This window comes from Trachemys scripta, chromosome 8 (genome assembly GCF_013100865.1).
Source record: "Trachemys scripta elegans isolate TJP31775 chromosome 8, CAS_Tse_1.0, whole genome shotgun sequence".
Classification (NCBI taxonomy): domain Eukaryota; kingdom Metazoa; phylum Chordata; order Testudines; family Emydidae; genus Trachemys; species Trachemys scripta.
This window is the reverse complement of record NC_048305.1, coordinates 436,111-457,684: the sequence shown is the minus strand read 5'-3', so window position 1 is coordinate 457,684 and position 21,574 is coordinate 436,111. Positions and strand designations below refer to the sequence as shown.

General features: G+C 45.0%; 1 protein-coding gene across 1 annotated transcript; it reads right to left on the bottom strand.

Moving 5' to 3' along the window:
- On the bottom strand, nt 1-21,265 carry CDC23 (cell division cycle 23). The gene is made up of 16 exons (XM_034779479.1): nt 21,107-21,265; nt 20,701-20,773; nt 16,873-17,010; nt 16,587-16,629; nt 15,483-15,588; nt 11,054-11,186; nt 5,322-5,499; nt 5,133-5,230; nt 4,773-4,854; nt 4,041-4,194; nt 3,384-3,503; nt 3,005-3,080; nt 2,486-2,547; nt 1,958-2,036; nt 1,741-1,860; nt 1-816 (listed from the first exon to the last, which is right to left on the bottom strand). The coding sequence occupies exons 1-16, from the start codon at nt 21,241-21,243 to the stop codon at nt 646-648; spliced, it is 1,770 nt and encodes a 589-aa protein (XP_034635370.1). The 5' UTR covers nt 21,244-21,265; the 3' UTR covers nt 1-645.
- Between the last annotated feature and the right edge of the window lie 309 nt (nt 21,266-21,574).

Here is a 21,574-nt window from a genome sequence, read left to right as displayed (position 1 = left end):
CAGTAACATGCCTACCAACATTTAATGATGTAATTCCCACTAGCTGGTTTGCCACTCACCAGCAAAGCCAAGACATCTATCTGAGCCACAGACCTAACAGCAACGAGTTACTGGGTGAGGCCACTTAAGACTGACACCATCTCTCAATCCCCAAATGTGGTTTCCTTTCACAGCAGCAGTGAAGCTGAAACGTCCCTCTTACTGTGCTTGCTTGGGTGCAGCTGCAGAAAAACGTCCACAGAGAAACTAGCAGGGGACAATTCTTGCAGTAGGCAGCAGCAGTCCCTCTGAGGCCCTTGAAAGGAGTTCAGCGTTAACAGAGCAGAGACAACACTTTCAAACATGTTTCAACTCAGGCAGACAAAACCCCCTCATCTAGGGAGCAGTTGCTTCTCACACACTTGGAGCGCAGCAGTGAGAAGCATAGTGGTTTCTGACATCTCAGCAGAGGCACTTCACATTAGTTCCACTATGATCTTTGCCTGCATTGACAACAGCTAGCTTCAGCTATGGGTTCTCAGGATGTCTGCCTCCAACGGAAGGCTGTACCAGACCGAAGCTTCGCGGGAATGAGGTGGTTGTTTCTAGAGGATGGGTTCAAGTCCCCACTTGCCCTAGGCTGGCCCAGAGAAGTACCAGCACAATTCATGGTGTAACTGAAGACAGGTTGAGTGGGGATACTCTCCGTGTGGGAGTGTTGTTGGACGACAGAGATGCAGGGAGGAAGAAGGGAGCAGACATCTCTGTGGAGGAGGTTTCCCCTTGGTTGCGTAGTTGTAAAATCTGTCTCAGCAGGGCCTTCCCTTCTTCTCTTGTCTGAAAAGAGTCAGAATACTGCATTAGTAGGTCAATTCCATACTTCATGTAGATTGGGGCAAAGAAGCTTCAGAGTCAAATTCAGCAGCAATGTGAACAATCATGCAACAACACTAGTTTGGCTTTCACTGGGGTTGCAAGACACCATATCACATAGTAAAGGATGTTGGTTTTCCAGCTATTAACAGCAAGGTTTAAGGTAAAACAGACCCTCTAATATCCTCTTCCCAGCCCTTTGACGTGTAGGTTACTTGCTTTGCACACCTGATTATCTTACATATCTATACTGCCACGTCACCATAACATCTAGGCACCTTCCACAAAATAGCCTGGCAATAGCAAAGACTTTAAGAGACTCAGGCTCTGGTCTTCTCTTCTCAAATTCTAGACAGCTTTGCTTGAGAGAGGCGGCAAGTTTTAGGCTGATGTCGTCCACAACATCCCCTCCTGGGCTGACATGGAAATCCAGAGTGCCCAACTATGGCCTGAGAGAATCTCAGATTCCACACATGCCAGGATACCAAGTACTTCTGTATTCTTTGCACTGTCAATGGGAAAGATCACAGATAACAAGAAACATGGGGGATTCCAGTAGCACATTGTACAGTAAGTCCATTAGTTCCTGCAGAAAGATGGTGGGGTTTCCTGCTAGAGATCTGCAGACCACTACAAGTCCTAAGTTATTTTTGTACTATTGAATGCCAAACCAGTGCAACCCTTAGCCCCAGAACTTCAACTAGTTACTAAGAAGCAACAGCAGGAAATAGGTGAGCAGCAGCACTGGGGGTCTTCTCACATAGATGTGGATCATCCACTCCAGGTGGATGCAGCCCATGCTCCTTCAACAGAAGGACTGCTCTGACTCCCAGAAGAAACAGAGATCAAGGTAAGACTCCCCCTAAGAAAGGGAGATTGGCTACTCACATCATTGAATGCACAGCATTTCTGAGCACAGGCAGAGGCTTCATCCCAGAGTTTACACTTGAAGTAATATTGGGCTAGGTAGCGGAAGGCAGTGCTCACCTCCAGGTGCTCCACTATCTCCTACAGCACAGTAAAGAAACAGCAAGAGCTGATTTGGAAGATAGTTCTACATCATTCTCCCTCACTTCTCCCTCCTCTCCCGCTACCACTGACTCACCCCACAGGAATAGATATCCTGGATGTATTTGATGTAGCACTGAGCAGCCTGTTCTGATTCATTCAGCTGTTCATGCAGCCTGGGAAAGGAGAGAAATTGGGTCAAAAACATAGCATGGAAGAGACCCAAAACAAGAATTTCTGTCTGTCCTGGACAGGCCTTTAGAAAGGGCCTCTCCCAAACACGAGCAAGTTCTGGACCGTGCTTTACTAGCTGCAGCCAGGCCCAGGCCCCTAGAAGCAGACAGACAACACCCCATGCCTGAGGGACAGCGTAACAGACCACCCACCAGCATAGCAACTAGTTACTAACATTGCCTGCCAGCGTTACTATGGGTTTCTAGGTTCCTTAGCTGACAACATGCAAACAGAGGCTCTTTTTCAGAGCTGAGGCAGGACATTAGGATAGGAGTTGCAGTTTCCATAGACCTAGGGATACCACGAATAGCACATCTAAATAATACCTAGCCCTTCAGATCTCAAAGTGCTTTTCACAGAACACTGAGAATAAATGCTGAGCCATACTCACTTGGCTAGTTTCACCAATGCCATTTTCTCCACATCTCCCACAGCATAAGCTCTCCAATAACACTGCCAAGGAGGGAAAAAGTCACACAAGCACCTCAGCAAAACGTCTTCTCTAGCATGCAGTGGTTTCACGCCAGTCACATACAGACACAGTCACTGCAATGCCCTCAAGCAGAGATGCATGAAGAGAGCTGGTATTCTGGAAGGCCGCAGCAGACAAATTCACCAACTGCTCAGGGCAGATGGTTAGTGCAGAACTTCCCCTGAAGTCACAATTATAACAGGAACCTGCTAAGATTAGGCCCAGACTGCACACAGCTCCCCACTCCCACCCTGGGATCAAGTTCACGACTGAAGAGGACATTATGAGCACTATCCCGCATCCATTACGTTTTAGGTATGCAGAGGAAGACAGCTCAGGAGGACTGGAAGTACTAACGAGACTTGTGCCTCTGCCTGCTTCCCTGGCAGCCACCTGGATGCCCTGCCTGCCCCACAGCACGTCTGAGCCCTCACTTACCTTTTTGGCTTCCACCAGCTGATTGAGTTTCTCATAACACTCTCCCAGAGCAACCAGCATACGGGAATCGTTGGGTCTGTGAGAAACAACAGCCAGTCAAGCTACCTCAGAACATGGTATTGTCTCAAGCTAACTGAAGGATGGACCCTACCACCAAAATCCAGCCCTACATACACTACCTAACCACACTCTTCTATACCCTGCTGATACATGGAGTACTAAACCTTTATTGATGCCTCTAAAGAGGCTGAATAGAATCTCTACAGAATGTAATCACTTCAACGAGACTGCATACACTAAGTCATTGATACCTCCTGCAACTTAGCTTATAGCGGTCACTCTGAACTGCCAACAGTTATGGCTACGTTCCCAGCTTTACCTGAGCTGGTGGGCCCGTCGGTAGTAATACAGACAGTAAAATGGCATCTTGAGGATCTCATAGGTTTGTCCCAGTCCATACCAGGCTCTGTAGTCCCTCTTGTTCACCTCTATTGCATGTCTGCCAAAGAAAAGAGAAAGCGGTGTAAGTGTTCGGAAACAGGCAGGATCCAAAGCAAGTCGGAGTTCACGGGGTTACGAATCATAGAATATCAGGGCTGGAAGGGACCTCAGGAGGTCATCTAGTCCAACCCCCTGTTCAAAGCAGGGCCAACCCCAACTAAATCATCCCAGCCAGGGCTTTGTCAAGCCAGGCCTTAAAAACCTCTGTGGATGGAGATTCCACCACCTCCCCAGGTAACCCATTCCAGTGCTTCACCACCCTCCTAGTGAAATAGTGTTTCCTAATATCCAACCTAGACCTCCCCCACTGCAACTTGAGACCATTGCTCCTTGTTCTGTCATCTGCCACCACTGAGAACAGCCGAGTTCCATCCTCTATGGGAACCCCACCCATAGAGGGGTTGGAATATGGACCAACAAAAGAGGGCTCCTAACAAGGCCACACAAGATACTCCTCCCCTTCCGCCCAAACCTGTCATTACTTCATGCACTCCCAGAGGCCATTCTCTGCCTTGCATAGCTCCTCCACACACACCTATAAGCCTGGATAGCTGCAGATGTGTTCTTCATTTCCATGTACTCATGTCCCATGAGAGTCCAGGCTCCAAGATATCGAGGATTCAGTTTCAAGGCTCTCTGGAAATAGAGTGCTGCTTTTTCATGCTGAGAGCGTAGACTATAGTAATTCCCTAGAGGATGGTCAGAGGAATAAAGTGAACAGGAAAAAGAAGCAGGAGATTCGGAAACAGATACAAGCTGCGGCATCTATTATTTTTTCCATATAAATTAGAGAAGGGAGAAACCTGTTAAGTCAGATCCAGTTCACTGCATAACTCCAAGCCCCAGTCTGACCTCACTTTGGCCAATCCAGTGTCTTGTCCAATCCATTTCATTTGTGCAAACCAATGAAGCTCCCACCCCTTACCTTGGAAAACTATTCCACAAATTAATAAATTCCACTTATTTATTTGGGTACTAAGTGCCCAGAACCAAACGACAGTATTCCAGTATCTCAAAGCTGCATAGAGACCCCACCACCAATCCACCCTACCAAAGGCCTGCATCATCATCTCTGTGCACTGCCAACACTGCATTGACTTCTTTTGCTGCTACATCATTTCATCTGCTGTTTTACCATGAGTGAGAGCTGCTTCAGCCAGCCTAGCCTCAACAGACCTGCTAACAATTCCTGTGGAGAGGGATCAGTAAGCTGCCTTCCCACTCCCTGTAGCCTGGGTGACAAACTAGTAGAAGAGTTGCCTCTCACCTATCACACAGCAGGTCTCCACACGATACTTGTCAATCTCACACAGATTGTGAGCCAGGTAGCTCAGCTCAGGCTTCATACTCTGGTAGAAAAAAAGAAAAAGATTGCTGGGGGGACAAGTGTGACACCACTTCAAAGGGAAGAGGGATAGGGAGATCAGAAATGCACACCAAGCATACCAGTCCACGGGGAGGAGGGGGAAAGAAGACAGCTGCAAATTTATGGCCAGAGAAACTCGTTAGCATTCATATGATTGGATAGACTTAACTCAGGTATTCTACTAAGAAGCCATAAAATGCTTGCTGTGTGAGCTGGTGTAATTTATTGCAGAGGAGTGTGGGTGAAAGAAAGGGTGCTCACCCGGACATACAGCAGGTTGGAGAAGGTGTCCATGTTTTCTATCCTGTATGGATCTTGTTTCCTTAGTTCATTGAAGATAGAGAGAGCTTTGTCTATATCTACAGACAGAGGAAGGCAAACATCAGTGAGTGCTACTGATTGATGCAGAGTTTGTAGCAGGAGGCTCCCCCCTTAGCTGAGTTCACTGACCTCTGATATTGTGGTAGGCAACTGCGATCTGGGAAATGATGTAGGTGCTCTTGGAGAATCCTGCATCAATGAGACTCTGGTACTTCTGCAGAGCCTCTTCTATCAGCTGCAGCTCTGTGTAAATGTGCGCCAGGAAAAACTCCTTCATCCAGGTATCTGGCAAGGACAGGCACTTCAGCTGGCAACAACCAAACAAAAAACATACTAAGAGGACAATCCACATCACCTCAATGCCTCCTGCAGAAAAGGGAAAACATCAGCTCTCTCTTCACCCAGTGGCTGGATCTTTAGAGGACAAAGGACAACACTTCCCTCTTCCCCCAACAAAGCCTTCTCCTTAGACAAAAAGAACAGGAGTACTTGTGACTAACAAATTTATTTGAGCATAAGCTAACTCCACCCAGTGGTGCAAAGACCAAGAAACAAGAGTGTGAAGTAAAGGATTCTATCAACTTAATATCAGACATTCTATAGAAGGAATTCAATCCTGACCACAGATTAGTAGATTTTTTTAAGGCCAGAAGGGACATCTAGTCCAATGTCCTATATAAAACACAAGCCATAAAATGTCATCCAGTTATTCCTGCACTGAGCCCAATAACTTATTTGGCTAAAATATATCTTCCAGAAAGACATCCAGCATTGATCCGAAGATTTCAAGAGATGGAGAATCCACAGCTTCCTTGGTAGTTTGTTCCTATGTTAAATCATCCTCACTGCTAAAAACGTATACCTTATTTCTAATTTGAGTTTATCTAACTTCCACTGATTGTTTCGTGTTTTGATCATCTCCAGTAGATTAAAAAGCCTTTTAGCACGTGGCATTCTCTCCCCAGTAAGATATTTGTACACGATAATCAAGTCACCACTTGATCTTTTTGATAAACTAACCAGATTGAGCTCTTTAAGTCTCTCGCTCTTAGGCATTTTCTCCAACCCTCATGTCACTTTTGTGGCTCCTCTCTGGACCTCTCAATTTTTTCAAATACTCTTTTTAAAATATGGCCACTACAAAAAACAAAAACATACACAGTATTCCCATATCAGTCTCAGCAATGCCATATACAGAGGTAAAATCATCTCACTACTCCCTTGTTTACACAGCCAAGTATCACATTAACCCTTTTTGCCATACCATTGTCCTGGGAGCTGATGTTCAGTTACTGGTCCATGTGATGGGGTGTACCAACCCTGCCCTGGGCTAATGGGGATGGACCAATCACTGCGGACCCAGGAGGCCACACCCTGCTGCGCATGCTCGAGGTGGAAGAGCCAGATAAAAGGAGGCAGCCCAGCTCAGTCAGGGCTGGCTGCAGAGGAGGAAGGATGTGTACTGCAGGTTTCTCCAGAGGGTCTGGTGACTCTCCAAGCAGCGGAGCCCATGGACCTGGACTATGCTATGGGCAACTCGCCGACTGCGGAGACTGACAAGGACGCCAAACTGCTGCCAGCCAAGGAGATGCCTGGGATGCAAATTGTGGTAGGACGTGACCCAGGGGCTGTAGTGGAAGCAGATGCCTAAACCCTCAACGGGGAAGTCCTTGGCTTTATAGGACCTTGGGTCGGAACCCAGTGGAGAGGGAGGGGCCGGGTTCCCCTACCACACCCCACAGATCACTAGGTGTGGCTGCTGTTTGCTCTCGGTCCCAGCCCGGGAACTCGGGGACCATAGACTGTTTGTTTTGACCCACCCAGGGGCTATAGACTGATTGCTGTTCTGCCCTGCCCCAGAGGCTGATTCCCCAATTGCTACTGTCTGCCCCATCCAGGAAGCTTACAGGCTACAGACTAGTTTTTTGCCCTGCCCCACCTGGGGGCTATAGACAGATTGCTGTTCTGTCCTACCCAGATGACCACAACCCCAATTATTTCTACCTGCCCCAGCCAGGAGGCTTGGAGACCATAGACTATTTGTTTGCCCAGCCCTGCCTGGGGGCTACAGGCTGACCATTGTTCCATCCTACCCAGACGGCCAGAACTCCAACTGTTGTTGTCACACGTGCTGGAGAATGCGGGATCAGTCAGGTCCTGCTAAGACGAGTAATACGAAGAGAGCTGAGTAAGAAAACCCCACAGCCACTATGGATACCGACAAGATATTTAAATGGATGCTGGAAAGCCAGCAGCAGCAGGCTACCCAGCAACAACAAGCCCAGTTGCTACACCAAATGGCCGCCCAACAACAACAGATGGCTCAGCACCAAGAGCAACAGCAGCAGTGGATTAGAGAGCTGGCAGCACAGCACCAATCTCAGCAAAAGCAGCTAGTTCAGCAGATGGAAGCGCTCCTGTAACTGAGGGGACCACCCGGACCTGCCGGGTTGAGCCAGGGTTTGGAGAGCACTCTGACTGGGTTACCAGTGAGGCTGGCCAAGATGGGGCTCGGATACGACCCGGGGGCCTTCTTGGTCACATTTGAGTGGGTCGCCACTGCAGCCCATTGGCCTCCAGAGCACTGGGCTACCCTAGTGGCTCCATAGTTAACTGGACCTGCACAGACTGCCTATCGGAGCCTAGACCCTACGGAAGCTCTCGATTATGCCAAAGTAAAGGCCGTCATCTTAGACCACACGGGGGGGTGAGCCCCGAAATGTTCGGTCAGTGATTTAGATGGGAGGTATCCCCCTGGAGCAGTGGGCCCAGGCAGTGGCTCAGCGGCTCCGGGATTGTTGCTGGAGGTGGTTGGAATCTGAGAAGTTGATTGGGCCTCAAGTGGTTCGGGGAGGTTATACAAGAATGGGGGCACCAGCTGCCAGTGGAAACAAACCCAAGATCACGAGCGAGGGGGCTCCTGAACCAAAGAGAAGAGGAAGGACGAGAGGAGGAACTCCCTGATCCTTTACAAGGTCCTGGACCATGTCCCACGGGAGGAGAGACGCTGGAGGAGGTGGAGCGTGAATGGCTGATGATTGACAGGGACTTCCTGAGGGAGCAAAGGGAGGACCCCACCCTGAGTCGTGCTTGGGAGCAAGTGTCCAATGCTGAGGAGGAAAGGGGCATCAACCTACAAATACCCCAAGAACTCCACTTCGAGGTTCACAATGAATGCCTATACCAGATGGCCAAAGATTGCCAAACCCAGGAAGGATCCAACAACAAGTTCCAAAGTGACTTGCTGTGTCTGGCTCAATCAGTGCCCTGGGCCAGACACCTTAGGCAGGAGAAGACTACACCGAGTGGCCCTTAGGTTTTTCTGGCCAGGCATCCATAAGGAAGTGAGCAACTTCTGTGCCTCCTGTCCAGAATGCCAACGTGCTAGCCCCAAAGGGATATGCAAGGCGCCCCGAACCCCCTTCCAGTGGTAGGAGTATCATTTGAAAGGATAGGTATGGACCTGGTGGGACCCTTAGAGAAAAGCAGCTTGGGGTTCCGCTACATACTGGTGGTGGTAGACTATGCAACCCGATGTCCTGAGGCTGTCCCCTTACGTTCAACAACCGCAACCGCCATAGCAAAAGAACTTGGAAATGTTCGGCCAGGTCGGGATACCAAAAGAGACAGTGACCAACCGGGGAGCCAACTTTTCGTCCCGACTAATTGAGGAGCTGTGCAAACTACTAAACATCCAGGTCCTGAAGACTTCTGTCTACCACTCCCAAATGGATGGCCTCATTGAGAGGTTTAACGGGACCCTGAAATCAATGCTCTGCAAGTTTGTTGAGGATGACCCGAGACATTGGGATGAACTGATACCCGCCTTGCTGTTCGCAGTGCAGGAGGTACCCCAAGCATCTACGGAGTTCTTCCCGTTTGAACTGTTGTATGGTAGGCAACCCAGGGGGATCTTGGACCTCCTCCAACAGACCTGGGAGGAACAAGAGTCTCAGGTTATGGGGTCAGTTCCATATTTATTGGAACTGTGGGAGCACCTTAGGAAGCTCGGAGGATTTGCTCATGAAAATTTAATGAAAATGCAATGGACCCAGGAGCAGAGATACAATCAGGGAACCCGTCTCTGGACCTTCAAACCCAGTGATTGCAATCTGTTACTCCACTCATCCCCGGCCCAACAACAGGGTCCCCCGTCACAGTCCACTATGACACTTAAAACCTTTTCAGAGTCAGGCGTCCAGGATACAGTCCCCTATTCTGTAGGAATGACCTGCATTCATTGTTGCTAGATATATGACCTTATATTTGACTTTAATAAAATGCATTTTGTTTGAATGGGTCCAGCTTACCAAGAGATCCAGATTGCTCTACAAACAAGACTGCCCTTTCCTTATTTACCATTCCATCAATCTGTGTCATCTGCAGATTCTATATTTCCAGATTACTGATGAAAACGTTGAATAGCATCAAGCCTCATACCAATCCCTGTGAAACCGCATCAGAAACACCTCTATTTGATGAAGACTCCCCTTTGACAGCTACATTTTGAGATCTGTCAATTAGCCAGTTCTTAATCCAGTTGAGATGGGCTTTACTGACATTGTACAGTGCTCTTTTTTTAAGATCAGAATGTGATCTAATATCAGACACCTTATAGAATTCTAAGCACAGTGCCACCTTTTCGTTCTGTTTGTAGAGCACGTAGCACAATGGGGTTCTGGTCCATGGCTAGGGCTCTGAACAGTGCTTAATTTGTGCCAGGGCTGAGCCCCGGCAGTTCATAGCCCTGGCACCTCTGGGCTTGCCACATCAGTTATGAAGTAAATCATTTCTTGAGCCCCGGAACCTGTTTCATTACAAATTAAGCACAGGCTCCAAGGCACTACAGCAATACAAACAGTGAACAATAAGTTATATCTATCTATGCCGTTACCTTCATCAACCAAATTTATTATCACTTCAAAAAAATGAAATCAGCTTTGTTTGACAAGACATTTTCCATAATACTATGTTGATTAGTTTAATTATTGAATCGGATTTTCCATTATTTTGTCAGACCAACTGGCTTACTACTATCTAAGTCAACAGACAGGTACTTTTTGAATATTGGCACAACATTAGCACTCTTCCAAGCTTCAGGAACTTCCCCACTATGCCAAGATTTATCAAAAATTAACATTAACAGGCCAGAGATCACCTCAGACAATTTTTGTAGGACTCCTGAGTCTAAGTTATCCAGGCCTGCTGATTTAAAAATATTCACCCCTGGCAGATGCTGTTTAGTATCATCCTTAGTCATTAATGCATTTGAAAGTACAGTAGTTCATCCTCATTCAATATGAAATAATTCTGCTTCTTTCCAACAACAGAACAGAAAACGTATTGAGCACTTCTGCCTTTTCACTAACAATTTTACCACTGCCATCTAGTAATGGGCTTAGGTGTTAGGATTTCTTTCATTCCTGATATACTTTAAAAAAACTTCTTGATGTTCTTGCTCTTGACAGCCAGAGATTTTGCCTTGAAGTTATTAGCTTTCCTTATCAACTTTCTATACTTCAATAACTTCTAATTCATATTGACTGTCGTCTACCTTTCGATTTGTTATTATCTTTTGTTTCTAAGTGCTGCCTTCACTTACGTAGGGGGTTGGACTCAGATGGAAAAGTCAGAGACAAGAAAAATCAGTTACCAGATCCTGCCTGCAGTAAAGCATCCCAGACTACATGGCAGTAAATAGGTGCAGCATAGCAGCGGTTTCAACAAGATAAACAATGTAAAGGTTCCCTTGCCTATCTGATGAGCTTCTGAACTAAGAATAAAACAAAGGGTAATGCCAATCCCAGGACATTATTCCATCAACCGTTGTCTTGTACCACAAAATTAACGCTAAGTTTTACCATCTCTTTATCTGTGATCAGATTACAGAGCTCCAGCCAGGCTCCCCAGTGCAAAGGCAAAACGTGGGCAGCTTCAACAAACACATCAATGGCCTCTTTCACCAGGTCCAGCTTCCGCAGCACAACGCCATACCTGAGTAGAGAAAGATACCAGTATAACTCTTTGCATCACCCACCTCTACTAGCTGTACACATCTAGTCATAACCTCAAACAAGTGACAGGGCTACAAGAAGGGAAAAATCAAATTCCCCAGTGACAAATTCCCTATTATGGTGCAGCAACAGCACTAGAGTTCAGTTTAACAGGAGCCTTACATCTTTATTCTGTAAAAATCAAACTGAAATAGCAAAAACCAAGCCACAGAATATAAACTTTGAGCCCTATTTGAATTTTTCAGAGTGGTTTGAAAAATGGTACAGAGAGAAGCATTAAAAAGTCACTCTTCTGGCAATTTTTCATCAGTCTCACTTTCCTCTGTCCCCCATTTTGCAAAATACCTATTTTATGCCGGGACCTGTCTTTTGGCCACATGGTTGCTTCTCCCGTGTTGATTCCTTTAATACCAGTTATACATAGGTAATGTTTGTCTATAGAAACGTTCATAAAATTTTAGCAGATAGCTGTGAAATAAGAGGCCAGGAGTTCAAATCCCATGCCTAACTGGTTGAATTCTCATGCAATTAACTAACCTTGTTATTGACTAAGGCCATAAACCCCAACCTAAAACCCAGGGAAGAGTTTCTGAACACACCCCATTTTTACAAATAAGTTAGCAGAGAGCTTATGCAAGGTCACTGCAGACCCACAACTCAGGTCTCTAACAAGATTAACCCCAATTTTATCCACTGCACCACAGAGCCTTTCAGTGTAACTTAATCAGTTTTGGTTATCCTGTCTTTAACCACTGTAAACCACACTCCTGTACCAGAGCCAGGGATACAATCTAGAATTCCTGAACATCAGCGTTCTACAGCTGACTAATAAGTGCTTAAGTAACCCACAGAGAAAGTTTGCATCAAGCCCTCCTCCAATGACTGGTTTAAAAGGGTCTGCACTTCAGCAAGTAGTAAGAGACTAAGCCATGGATCTGAAGGTCAAGGGGGTTCAAATCCTGCTGCAGTTCTGTGGGGATAGGGGCAACAGTATGGTTGCATCTAATTCAAACAGTAAGAACATAAGAATGATCATATTGGGTCAGACCAAAGGTCCATCTAGCCCAGTATCCTGTCTACCGACAGTGGCCAATGCCAGGTGTCCCAGAGGGAATGAACAGAACGGGTAATCATCAAGTGATCCATTCCCTGTCACCCATTCCCAGCTTCTGGCAAACAAAAGTTAGGGACACCATCCCTACCAATCTTGGCTAATAGCCATTGATGGTCCTATCCTCCATGAACTTATCTAGTTATTTTTTTGAACCATGTTATGGTCTTGGCCTTCACAACATCCTCTGGCAAGGAGTTCCACAGGTTGACTGTGCGTTGTGTGACGAAATACTTCCTTTTGTTTGTTTTAAACCTGCTGCCTATTAATTTCATTTGGTGACCCCTAGTTCTTGTGTTATGGGAAGTAGTAAACAACACTTCCTTATCTACTTTCTCTACACCAGTCATGATTTTATAGACCTCAAGCATATCTTCCCTTAGCCGTCTCTTTTCCAAGCTGAAAAGTCCCAGTCTTATTAATCTCTCCTCATACAGACGCTGTTCCATAACCCTAATAATTTTTGCTGCCCTTGTCTGAAGCTTTTCCAATTCCAGTATATATATATTTTTTGAGATGGGACAACCACCTCTGCATGCAGTATTCAAGATGTGGGCATACCATGGATTTATATAGAGGCAACATGATATTTTCTGTCCTATTATCTATCTCTTTCTTAAATATTCCCAGCATTCTGTTTGCTTTTTTGACTACCACTGCACATTGGTTGTATGTTTTCAGAGAACTATCCACAATGACTCCAAAATCTCTTTCTTGAGTGGTAACAGCTAATTTAGACCCCATCATTTTATATGTATAGTTGGGACTGCGCTTTCCAATGTGCATTACTTTGCATTTATCAACATTAAATTTCATCTGCCATTTTGTTGCCCAGTCCCCCAGTTCTGAGAGATCCTTTTGTAGCTTTTCACAGTCTGCCTGGGTCTTAACTATCTTTAGGAATTTTGTATCATCTGCAAATTGTGTGACCTCACTGTTTACCCCTTTTTCCAAATCATTTATGAATATGTTGAATAGGACTGGTCCCAGAACAGACCGCTGGGGGACACCACTATTTACCTCTTTCCATTCTGAAAACTGACCATTTATACCTACCCTTTATTTTCTATCTTTTAACTAGTTACCAATCCATGAGAGCACCTTCCCTCTTATCCCGTGGCAGCTTACTTTGCGTAAGAGCCTTTGGTGAGGGACCTTGTCAAAGGCTTTCTGAAAATCTAAGTACACTATAACCACTGGATCCCCTTGGGCCACATGCTTGTCGACCCCTCAAAGAATTCTAGTAGATTGCTGAGGCATGATTTCCCTTTATTAAAACCATGGTGACTCTTTCTCAACAAATTATGTTAATCTATATGTCTGACAATTCTGTTCATTTCAACCAGTTTGCCCGGTATTGAAATCAGGCTTACAGGCCTGTAATTGCTGGGATCACCTCTGGAGCCCTTTTTAAAAATTGACGTCACATTAGCTATCTTCCAGTCATTTGGTACAGAAGCGGATTTAAATGGTAAGTTACAAACTAGTTAGTAGTTCTGCAATTTCACATTTGAGTTCCTTCGGAACTCTTGGTGAATACCATTTGGTCCTGGTGACTTATTACTGTTTACTTTAGAGAAGGGTATGGAACAAATTGATAATGACTCCTCAATCTGGGACAGTTCCTCATATTTGTCACCTAAAAAGAATGGCTCAGGTTTGGAAATCTCCCTCACATCCTCAGCCGTGAAGACCGATGCAAAGAATTCATTTAGTTTCTCCACAATGGCCTTATCATCCTTGAGTGCTCCTTTAGCATCTTTGTCATCCAATAGTCCCACTGGTTGTTTAGCAGGCTTCTCTATATCCTAGGGGATTCTCTATATCCTAGTAAAGAGGAGAGGACTGAAGTTGATTAAGCACAGGTAGGAACTGAAGCGAAACACTCAAATGTAATTGAATGGGATTCTTTTTCATCACATGAAGGCAGTAACTAAAACATGACAAATTTTATAAGTGCTCATATACAGATGCTAGAAGTCTAAAATACTAAGATGAGTGAATTTGAATGCCTGGTATTAAATGAGGATATTGAGATCATAAACTTGGTGGAATGAGGACAGTCAATGGGACATGGTAATACCGAGGTACAAAATAGACAGGAATGACAGTAGGTTGTGCTGGTGGGAGAATGGCACTATATGTGGAAGCGAGCATAGAGACAAATATACTAAAAATCTTAAATGAATCTAACGATACCATAGAACCTCTATGGATAGAAATTCCATGCTTGAATAATAGGAGTATAGCAGCAGAAATATACTACCAACCACCTGACCAGGATGGTCATGGTGACTGTGAAATGCTCAGGGAGATTATTATTGGGCTTGTTTTTGTAGCATCACTAATGGGGCATTTCAACTATCCCCATATTGATTGGTACATGTCACCTCAAGACAGGATACAGAGAAAGTTTCTGGACGTCAATAATGACCACTTTTTGGAGCACCTAGTCCTGGAACCCACAAGGATAGAGGCAGTTCTTGATTTAGTCCTAAGTGGGGCACAGGATCTGGTCCAAGAGGTAAATATAGCTAAATTGCTCAGTAATAATGACCATAATATAATTAAATTTAAAGATCCTTAGAGGAGGAAAATACCAGTAAAGCCCACCACAGTAACATTTAACTTCAGAAAGGGGAGCAACACAAAAGTGAGAAAGCTAGTTAATGGAAATTAAATGGAACAGTCACAAATGTGAAATGCCTGCAAGCTGCCTGGAAAAACAAACAACAAAAACAAACACACACACACACACACCACCCCCTAGGAAATTAGCAAACAAAAAAACCTAAATTCAGTGGCATTTACTATTGCAGCAGGACATACTATTGACCCCAAACCTTAAAAGTGTGGAAATAAGTTAAGGGGAAAGACTTATCAATATGAAGATGCAAAGGAATACACAATGCTGTCAATAACACATCCACACACATAGTAAGACATTCCCTTCCATCTCCAGATTAGTCTTTCCCTTTAATGTGGATCGGGCATGTCCTGCTGCAATCTTACCAGTCACTAAACAGGATGTTTGCTAATTCTCCAAAAAGATACTATTTCTCCCTTAGGAAAATGGCAGAGGAAGAACAGAGTGCTCCAGAGGTTACTGCATCCCCATCCCACCTCCTCAGGCGAGGGTTCATATGAAAACTCCCAGACACTTACAGATAAAGGCCAAAACCATCCAGCTCCTGTGCTTTGTGTTTCTTGCTAAGCTCCACCCTTAGCTCTCTTAGTGCTTCATTCTTCACCTGTCCTTTCTCCAAGGGGCCTGCAAAAAGAAGCACAACTGGCTTTCAGTGATTGCCTGGCTTTCAAGATCCTTCATTGGCTTGTGGCTTCACCAGTTTAGAGAGTCAGATTTTTGAAGACCAGAAAAGTACCATTGCAATCCCCTAGTCTAATCTCATGCATAACAGGCACAGAATTTCACCTAGTAATTCCTGTATCAAGTTCATAACTTCTGGTGGAACTGAAGCATCTTTTAGAAAGACATGCAGTCTTGATTTAAAGACATCCAAGTAATAGAGAATCCACCACATCTTTGCGTCTGACGAAGTGGGCATTCACCCACGAAAGCTTATGCTTCAATACATCTGTTAGTCTTAAAGGTGCCACAGGACTCTGTTGCTTTTTACACATCCTTTAGTAGTTTGTTCCTATGGTTAATCACCTTCACTGTTAAAAATAATGGTATATACTAATCAAGTCACTTCTCAATATTTTTGGTAAACTAAACACATTTTAAAATGTTGACACCAGTATTGAACATAGTATTCCTGTACTGATCTGACCAGTACTGTATACAGGAGGTAAAAGTCACCTCCCTACTCCCGTTTATACATCCAAGGATCAGATTAGCTCTTTTTGCTACAGTATCACAGTTGCTTGTTTATTATGACCTCTAATCCTTTTCAGTCACAGGTGTGTAGACCTGATAGCATCTAAGGCCAGATCTCCTGTACAGCACAAGCCATAGAACTTCCCCAAAATAATTCCTAGACCATATCTTTTAGAAAGACACCCAATCCATCCCCCTTCCTTTAAGGGTGACCTACATTCTTTAGGAATGGGTCAGCCATTGAGAATCTGTGGCAAATGCCTTTAGGAATATACAACCATGCATAAGCCCAGCAGACAGAGCTACACTGCCCAACCACAGTCTCTCAGGCCACAAAACCATTATGGTTTGCATAAAGAGATGATGTTGGCAGTTCTGTTTTCATTAGCTTGGGTTCTCTATTCCCACTGAGAAAAGCAGATCCTTACCCAGACTATCCACTGTTTCATCATCTTTCTTCTTTTCTCCTGACTGTAAAAAGAGAATACATTATTCCACAGGTTGCAGTATAATTCTGTTAACAGCACCTGAGTCTAGCTCCCAACAGCACCAACAAAAAATTCTGTTAGGTTTAGCAAGGAAACAAGGGATTAACCTGGCTTTCTAGATTGTTGCTGGGAAGAGAATAAGTGGAAGATTATAACCCGCAAGGCTCTGTGGGAAGACAGAAGGGGCAAATTCAGTATTAAAGGATGGCTTTCCTCGTTGTCTTACCAGGTATCTGGAGTACATGTACAAGAAGTAGGCCTTCTGGCTCTTGCATCCCCGCAGAAAGTATGCAGCCCTGTCATACTCCTTCAGATCGAAATAAGACTTAGCTAATGTGTAAGCATCCAAATCACGAGCATCCTCCTAAAGTGGAGAGAGTTCATGAAATCAACAGTTTTGTGTTCCTTGGAAGTCTTCTCATGGTGACAAATGGTTAGGAAGGAAAAAAGAAAAACACTGCTCTGGAAGCTCAGATTTAATATTCTCTGCCACACCAAATAAAAATTGAATACTTTCAGACATTGTCCCCCACTCCTCATCCCAACCACACACAGTCCTTTTATGTAAAGAAGATTTAAATCTTAGTTTGCAACAACGTATGAAAACAGTGAAATTCCAGAAAATAAAATATTAAATGATCAACCACTAGAATAGATGAGTTAGCTGAATGCCGAGCAGAAATGAATGCAGAGTATATATTTAGGTGGGGGAAGGGAGAGACAGGGGAACGCAAGTAATTTAACTGAAAATTTAAACAAAGCCAGAGAACTCTAAAATCTCCTTCATTATACTGCCTCCTTACAGCCTCACTGTAAGACTTATATTTAGCCATGCTTTATAACGCATCAATTACAAACTAAATTGGTGTAGTCAGAAACCAGATTATCTTTTGCAGAAGCACATCTTTAATCATTGCCCAATTATTGCCTCATTCTCCCTACAAAATGGTGGAGGCCTGTACACAATTTGTTTCTTGCAGAATGGTCTTGAGCTACTGAAAATGCTGGTTAGTAACATTAGTCTACAAGTTTCACATTAGGAATTTGTTCTTGGATTATACTGATTTGGGCTTTTAAAAGAGTGGGAAAAGTTGTGAATAATATTAATAACCATGATTTCCAAGTTCAGTCTGCATGTGATTTACTAGGTCATTTTATAAATCAGTGGTATGCCCTCACTTGGAAAACTGCTCAGTTCTGAACACTTCATATTAAAGAAAGATACAAAAGAAACAGAAGGGGTCTAGAGTCAAGCCAGGAAAGTTATCAGAGACCAGAAGGCTTCCATGTCAGAAATTAAGATTAGAACAGCTCAGAGAAGAGATATGACAGGGATTAGGGATTATGTAGGATTAGGAAGAAACTTGCTCTGTAGTCAGGTATTCCACAGCTGTCCGTTACAGAGATTATAGCTTCCTTTGAAGCATCTGGTATTGATCCCTGTAAAAAACAGGATACTGTACTAGATGCATCCCTGATTGGTTACAGCAATTACTACATTCTTGTTTTTATGATTTTAACTTTGCTGCCTTAATGCTGTGTTAACAGTTTTTTTATTTTTGCATTTGGACAACCTTGAAAACTGAAGTAATAGATATGAGATGAAATTTAATAGTGCAAAATCATGCACTTAGGGACTAACAAGAATTTTTGCTGTAAACTGGGGACTTACCAGTTGGAAGCGACAGAGGAGCAGAGAGACTTGGGTGTATTGGTGGATCACAGGATAACTATGAGTCAACGTGATGCGGTCGTGAAAATGACTAATACAATCTTAGAATGCATCAGGTGAGGTATTTCCAGTAGAGACAGGGAAGTGTTAGTACCATTATACAAGGCACTGGTGAGATCTCATCTGGAATACTGTGTGCAATTCTGGTCTCCCACATTTAAGAAAGATGAATTCAAACTGGAACAGGTACAGCAAAGGGCTACTAGGATGATCAGAGGAATAGAAAACCTGTTTTATGAGAGGAGATTCAAGAGAGCTTGGCTTGATTAGCCTAACCAAAAGAAGACTGAGGGGAGATATGATTGCTCTCTATAAATACATCAGAGGGATAAACACTAGGGAGGGAGACAAGTTACATTAAGCATCAATGTTGACAAAAGAACAAATGGATATAAACTGGCTACCAACAAGTTTAGGCTTGAAATTAGATGAAGTTAACTATCAGAGGAGTGAAATTCTGAAACAGCCTTCCAAAGATAGCGCGGGGGGGGGGGGGGGGGAAAAAAAAAAACCTGATTTCAAGACTGAGCTTGATAAGCTTGTGGAGGGGATGGTATAGTGAGACTACCTACAATGGCATGTAACCGATCTGCGACTAATAGCAGTAAATATCTTCAACAGACAGTAATGGGACACTAGATGGGGAGGGCTCTCTGTTACTACTAGAGAATTCTTTCCCAGCTGTCGGGTCTTGCCAAAATGCTCAGGGTCCAATTGACTGCCATATTTAGAGATGGGAAGGAATATCCCCCCAGGCCAGATTGGCAGATACCCTGGGGGGTTTTCACCTTCCTCTGCAGCATGGGGCATGGGTCACTCAGAGGTTTGAATTAGAGTAAATGGTGGATTCTCTGTAACTTTAAGTGTTTAACTCAACCAGAGGTTATTGGTCTATTACAAAAGTGGGTGGGCGAGGCTCTAAGGCCTGCAACATGCAGGAGGTCAGACTAGATGATCATGATGGTCCCGTCTGGCCTTGAAGTCTATGAATCTACTGTTAGATGTATGGCTTATATATATATATGTATATATTGTATATGTATATATTGTTACAAAAGAAAGACATAAAATTCTGGGAAATCACGCTATGGTTCCCAGAACAACTTTCAGCCACTGTGCATATACATACTAAAGCAGTGGTCCTCAATCTTTATTGCACCATGACTCCCTTCTGACAACAAAAATGATCTCGGGCTTCAGCTTCGGCCCCAGCGGTGGGGCTTGGGCTTCAGTCCTGGGTCCCAGCAAGTCTAACGCCAGCCCTGGCGACCCCATTAAAACGGGGTCGCGACCCACTTTGGGGTCCTAACCCACAGTTTGAGCACTACTGTACTAAAGCATACTCTTAAGGCAACAGTATACATTGCAATTAAGTACACATAAATGGAGGCCAAGTTATGATTATTATGGGACTCAAGTTTGAAATTTCTGATTTTTGTGGAATGCACTTCTATAATGTTGTTTTAACACAGATTTTTGCAGTATCTGGATACTGTCCTTAGTGTGACTTTAGATCATCAAGGATATCAACTAACAGTGCTAGTTCCAACCATTTATATTTTATTTTACAGCCCTAGCAAAGTATATTCCTCAGTAAGGACTAGGAAAAGGCTCAGGTTGAACTTGACGTTGATGAGTTTTTGGGTAGCCCGATACAAATAAAAACACCTGAAATGTTCTTGAAGTGAAAGACTCCATCATCTTTCATATATACTTACAGATGAGTAAAGAGCTGAAGAGAAAGCTAACAACTTTCCAATAGAAATTCACGTTTGGGCAGAGAACAAACTTCCCCAAATTTGAGCTCAAAGAGTAATTGTTTTGGAAAGTTTAACACCCATCTGAGAAAGGGCTCTCAATGCAAAGCCCTCTACACTACAGGGAGCGGTCCTCAATTAGTTATAACATTATTCTATTCCGCAGCACAGATTAGACCTCAATTGTATTCCCTAAACCAACACTTTTAAACTCATGTCCGGAGTTTTATTGTAGTTCAGAACATAGTTGAGGTACTATCTATGCTACAAACTTGGATGGGATTGCGACCAGCTCAAGGAACAATAGTGTGATAAGATGGTCCCCTGCTTTGGTCGTAATACAGCAAGGGCAACACCACAGCAGTCCTAATCCACCCGTAATAAAAATGGAGTTGCCTCTGTCAAATGAAGCATAGCAGGATGCACTGCTAGGCCTTGAGGTCTCCTCGCACAGGACTATTCACATAGTGGAGGCAAAACATTTTGGATGTAAGGGGAGGTCACCCAAGAGAGACAGCCCCTTCTGCTCATTGCTGGCTGGTGTCATTGTCTTTGCCATCCATACCTCTGTGAGCACAGGAGCAGCAGGCAGCTCGCTCAGGGGCAGAGGATCCAGGGCAAATGCCAGCTCAGAGGCCCTGAAACCAAGAGACCTCAAACACATTAACACCCCACAGACCACACCGCATACACATCCCCAGCCCTCACGCAGGCCCCAGGCCCCACCCCAGCTGGGATAGTGCACCCCACCCCAGAAGCAGCTGCAACGCTCAGCAAGGACCCAGGCACCTGGCATGCCCAAGAACCGGGGAGGAGGTATTGGCAGCAGGGCAGACGCACACCAACACCATCCCCATTGCGCCCCGCGGCTCCCCTCACCCTCTCCCGCCATGCCGCGGGCCCCGCTCCCCGGGCCCCCCCTCACCCTCTCCCGCCGTGCCGCGGGCCCCGCTCCCCGGGCCCCCCCTCACCATTTCCCGCTGTGCTGCAGGCCCCGCTCGCGGCTCCGCTCCGCCACACTCAGAAGCTGCTTCTTGATCTCGCGCAAGTCAGAGAAATCGCAGCTTCCCAAACCGGGCACAACCGCAGTAGCCGCCATCTTGCCCATACCCTCTCCGACCAATCACAGCCCGACAGCCACAACGCGCTTAGCGGCACTAACAACTATTATTCCTATTGGGCAGCAGCCCGCGCATCTCATCCAATCAAAGCGGGAGACAGATTCCTGATTGCTGATTGGCTGAGAAATGGAGTGGTTTGTGCGAGAGATCTGAAGGAGGTAAATTGCCGCCCTTGGGCGCCTCCCTCCCTCGCTGGGGAGTCGGAGCTATGGCTGGACTAGGGCTTGTCTGGCGAGATATTGGCCCCCTTCCCCCCTGCAGCGTGACCCTGCGCCCCTCAGAGCCCCCCCCGTGACCCCACACCCTTCCTGCGGGGGG